Source organism: Coregonus clupeaformis, unplaced genomic scaffold (genome assembly GCF_020615455.1).
Source record: "Coregonus clupeaformis isolate EN_2021a unplaced genomic scaffold, ASM2061545v1 scaf0096, whole genome shotgun sequence".
Classification (NCBI taxonomy): domain Eukaryota; kingdom Metazoa; phylum Chordata; class Actinopteri; order Salmoniformes; family Salmonidae; genus Coregonus; species Coregonus clupeaformis.
In genome coordinates this window covers 707,180-712,316 of record NW_025533551.1, presented here as the reverse complement: position 1 = coordinate 712,316, position 5,137 = coordinate 707,180, and the positions used below count along the sequence as shown (strand labels likewise).

General features: G+C 43.4%; 1 protein-coding gene across 1 annotated transcript; it reads right to left on the bottom strand.

Moving 5' to 3' along the window:
• Positions 1-207: 207 nt before the first annotated feature.
• LOC121542371 (sperm acrosome membrane-associated protein 6) lies at positions 208-5,137 on the bottom strand. Its single transcript, XM_045213314.1, has 6 exons — positions 5,069-5,137; positions 4,147-4,170; positions 3,738-3,815; positions 2,628-2,728; positions 2,023-2,179; positions 208-236 (listed from the first exon to the last, which is right to left on the bottom strand). The coding sequence occupies exons 4-6, from the start codon at positions 2,709-2,711 to the stop codon at positions 208-210; spliced, it is 270 nt and encodes an 89-aa protein (XP_045069249.1). The 5' UTR covers positions 2,712-2,728; positions 3,738-3,815; positions 4,147-4,170; positions 5,069-5,137.

The following is a 5,137-nucleotide window of genomic DNA, read 5'->3' as shown; positions in this document are numbered from 1 at the left end:
AATCTTTATTGGCAGCATGGCAAAAAAGCAATCCAATGCTGTCAAAGGAACATGGCTTTAATAAAGCATGGTAAGGTGAATATGCCATGGCTAAGGGGTATTAAGGCACTACCTGCATTAATAACTGTGTATACTATAGCCTATAGAATATAAATGATTGTCTCCATCTGTGAGGGAGGAGGGATACTAACACAGTCAAAGGTATATCTACAGCTCTGTGTATGTGAGCTGGGACACTGACACAGAGGGTACAGTTGAAGTCGGACATTTACATACACCTTAGCCAAATACATTTAAACTCAGTTTTTCACAATTCCTTACATTTAATCCTAGTAAAAATGTCCCTGTCTTAGGTCAGTTAGGATCACCACTTTATTTTAAGAATGTGAAATGTCAGAATAATAGTACAGAGAATGATTTATTTCAGCTTTTATTTCTTTCATCACATTCCCAATGGGTCAGAAGTTTACATACACTCAATTAGTATTTGGTAGCATTGCCTTTAAATTGTTTAACTTGGGTCAAACGTGTCGGGTAGCCTTCCACAAGCTTCCCACAATAAGTTGGGTGAATTTTGGCCCATTCCTCCTGACAGAGCTGGTGTAACGAGGTCAGGTTTGTAGGCCTCCTTGCTCGCACACACTTTTTCAGTTCTGCCCACCAATTTTCTGTAGAATTGAGGTCAGGGCTTTGTGATGGCCACTCCAATACCTTGACTTTGTTGTCCTTAAGCCATTTTGCCACAACTTTGGAAGTATGCTTGGGGTCATTGTCCATTTGGAAGACCCATTTGCGACCAAGCTTTAACTTCCTGACTGATGTCTTGAGATGTTGCTTCAATATATCCACATAATTTTCCTTCCTCTTGATGCCATCTATTTTGTGAAGTGCACCAGTCCCTCCTGCAGCAAAGCACCCCCACAGCATGATGCTGCCACCCCCGTGCTTCACGGTTGGGATGGTGTTCTTCGGCTTGCAAGCCTAACCCATTTTTCCTCCAAACATAACGATGGTCATAATGGCGAAACAGTTCTATTTTTGTTTCATCAGACCAGAGGACATTTCTCCAAAAAGTACGATCTGTTGCAAACCGTAGTCTGGCTTTTTTATGGTGGTTTTGGAGCAGTGGCTTCTTCCTTGCTGAGTGGCCTTTCAGGTTATGTCAATATATGACTTGTTTTACTGTGGATATAGATACTTTTGTACCTGTTTCCTCCAGCATCTTCACAAGGTCCTTTGCTGTTGTTCTGGGATTGATTTGCACTTTTTGCACCAAAAGTACGTTAATCTCTAGGAGACAGAACGCGTCTCCTTCCTGAGCGGAATGACGGCTGCGTGGTCCCATAGTGTTTATACTTGCGTACTATTGTTTGTACAGATGAACATGGGACCTTCAGGCGTTTGGATTTCTTTTGATTTTCCCATGATGTCAACTGAGTTTGAAGGTAGGCCTTGAAATATTTCCACAGGTACACCTCCAATTGACTCAAATGATGTCAATTAGCCTATCAGAAGCTTCTAAAGCAATGACATAATTTCCTGGAATTTTCCAAGCTGTTTAAAGGCACAGTCACTTAGTGTATGTAAACTTCTGACCCACTGGAATTGTGATACAGTAAATTATAAGTGAAATAATCTGTCTGTAAACAATTGTTGGGAGATGAAGATGAGAGAGAGAGAGAGAGAGAGAGAGAGAGAGAGAGAGAGAGAGCAGATGGACAGAGAGAGAGATGGACAGAGAGAGAGAAGAGTGGTGGACAGGGTTGAGGAAGCGAGGGGGGGATGGAGAGATGGAGGGAGAGATAGAGATGGTGGAGAGAGGTCAGAGACTCAGAGCACAGAGAACAGAGAAAAGGAGAGGCGATACATCGACTATAAAGATACATACAAAGATGTGTGGTGAAGCTCTCTGGCACAAAATGGCCACCGTGCTACACATTGATGGTGAATGGGAGTCACCACCATACAACACACATAAAGGAATATGGGACTTGAATGAACGTCTCTCTACACTAGCATTACCTATGAGGTGGTAGTAGAGTCTGACTAAGGAGCGCTGGTCAGAGTAGATCTCACACTGGTATGTACCCTGGTGTCGCAGACCAGCTGAGGGGATAGAGTAGAGCCTGTCTATCCCTACTGTCACCTCCTCAAACTGATCCACCTGCTGGGTCCTGATCTGCAAGTCAGGGGACAACATGACTGCACAATCCTCTGATCTGTTCTCACTACAAAGGAATCATGTCTACAGGTCCCCTGTAGCTCAGTTGGTAGAGCATGGCGCCTGCAACGCCAGGGTTGTGGGTTCGTTTCCCACGGGGGACCAGTATGAAAATGTATGCACTAACTGTAAGTCGCTCTGGATAAGAGCGTCTGCTAAATGACTGAAATGTAAATGTAATGTCTAAATGGGAGTTTCAGGAAAAGGGCTGGTTTCATAATATGACTTCAATAATTCAGCTCATCTTTTTGGGAGAGTTTCTCATCTAAAGACATATTCGGGTCCTGATTGTGAGGAATTGCAGTGGGTACTGTATAGTGATGGACATGCTAGGGCTAGGCCATTATATCTGGCTTTGGCACTCTAAGGATAGGAGAACTAGCTACCTCCCATAACATCCACTGACCTCCTCTGCAAACCAGACCACTTCCATTTCATAAGGCAGGGGAAAGGGGACGTCACACCTCGTCTGTGTCCGGTTGTTCTCCATGACTGTGATGTTCTTTACTGTAGACACACACACACTTTCACCTTGTGGTGAAGCAGTTCTCAGGGGCAGCAGACTGTGGCAGTCTGAGCCCTCATTTTAACATTTGACATTTTAGTAATTTAGCAGACGCTCTTATCCAGAGCGACTTACAGTTAGTGAGTGCATACATTTTTCCCTAATGACAATATTTAAATATAGCCTCTAGGGGGTGCACTGAAAGGGGATGATATGCTGAACAGTAATTGTGCAGCACCGGGTGGATATGAATACCATGGTGTGTGGGCGGGGACTGTCACCTTACATAAAGAAGCCAAGGACTTAAAGGGTACCTAGGGAGGCTTTCTGTGCAAAAATATATTATGTGTGAAAAATAGAACTACAGCCTTGGTTCCGTTTTCAAATCCTCTCTGACTTTACTGCTAAGAACATTTCAAGGATGAACGGCACCAAGTAGATGTTTTCACAAGGGGACAATGCAGTTACGTAACGCATAGCCTACACAGACAGTCCTACACAAACAGTCCTACACAGACAGTCCCTTCACAGACAGTCCTATACAGACAGTCCTACACAAACAGACCTAGACAGACAGTCATACACAGACAGTTCTATACAGACAGTCCTACACAAACAGACCTAGACAGACAGTCATACACAGACAGTTCTATACAGACAGTCCTACACAAACAGACCTAGACAGACAGTCATACACAGACAGTCCCTACACAGACAGTCCTACACAGACAGACCTGCACAGACAATCCTGCACAGACAATCCTGCACAAACAGTCCTACACAGACAGACCTTCACAGACAGTCCTACACAGACAGTCCTACACAGACAGACCTACACAGACAGTCCTGCACAGACAATCCTACACAGACAGTCCTGCACAGACAGTGTCAAGGCGGGTGTAGAATGAAGTCTTGCTTATCCAGACATTGGGGAGACGAGGGTATTTGAGTTATGAAACAAATCGGTGTAAATGTTCAATAGATTTGATGTGGTGGTGTTTTGTTACTCACCTGGACAGTCAAGTGGGAACTCACAGGAGTCATACTGACAGGTGATACAGTTGTAGACATGACCAGATGCCTGAAAACCTGAGGAACCCATGGGAGGAAATGCAACACATAGCCTATACGTTTCTAGAATAAGGTAGAATAGAAAGGAAATACCATAGGAATTCAATAGGAAATTAAATATATTTAATACTTCATATAACATGTCTTAGTATAACTATTTAACTAACTATTATACTGACAGCATGTGCACAACTAGCTTGCTATCAAAGATGTATTAATATAATAGCTGGAATCTTTCTAACACGTTGACGCCGTAGCGGCCATTGCTGAGGAGAGCTACTAAGAGTTCATGAGGTTCAACAGGAAGGTCATGCCACGAGGAACAATGGAGGAGGAAACAGTCACTCACCACATGAAGGGAAACATCCAGAAGCTGGGGAAGAAATAGGGGAAAACAAAAAATGAGGCAGAGACAACGATTTAAGCAACAACAACAACAAAAACATTTTTACTGATGAACATTGACATGACATGTCTTGACTTGATTGACATGGTTTAGTATAGAACCAAATATATCGTTAGACTGATAAAAGTACTATACAGAGCTATACAGAGCCCAGACTATACAGAGCCCAGACTATACAGAGCCCATACTATACAGAGCCCAGACTATACAGAGCCCATACTATACAGAGCCCATACTATACAGAGCCCAGACTATACAGAGCCCATACTATACAGAGCCCATACTATACAGAGCCCATACTATACAGAGCCCATACTATACAGAGCCCATACTATACAGAGCCCATACTATACAGAGCCCATACTATACAGAGCCCATACTATACAGAGCCCATACTATAAAGAGCCTATATTATACAGAGCCCATACTATACAGAGCCCATACTATACAGAACCCATACTATGCAGATCCCATACTATAAAAGAGCCTATACTATACAGAGCCCATACTATAAAGAGCCCATACTATACAGAGCCCATACTATACAGAGCCCATACTATACAGAGCCCATACTATACAGAACCCATACTATACAGAGCCCATACTATACAGAGCCCATACTATACAGAGCCCATACTATACAGAGCCCAAACTATACAGAACCCATACTATACAGAGCCCATACTATACAGAGCCCATCACACAGATGACAGGTTGGGAAAAGGGCAGAATGAAGGTATTACTCTGATGCTACACACCCCATGGCAAGTAATGGAGGCATGGATGTGAAAGAAAGGTTTTGAAATATGGTGTGACGTAGTAGTGAGGGAAAGGAAATACAACGGAGAGGAGGGGATCGTCTCACCTCTAGGCAGTTTGAAGGCAGCCGCAATGAAATTGTCTGCAGCTGTCAGTAACCTCTCGTCATACACTG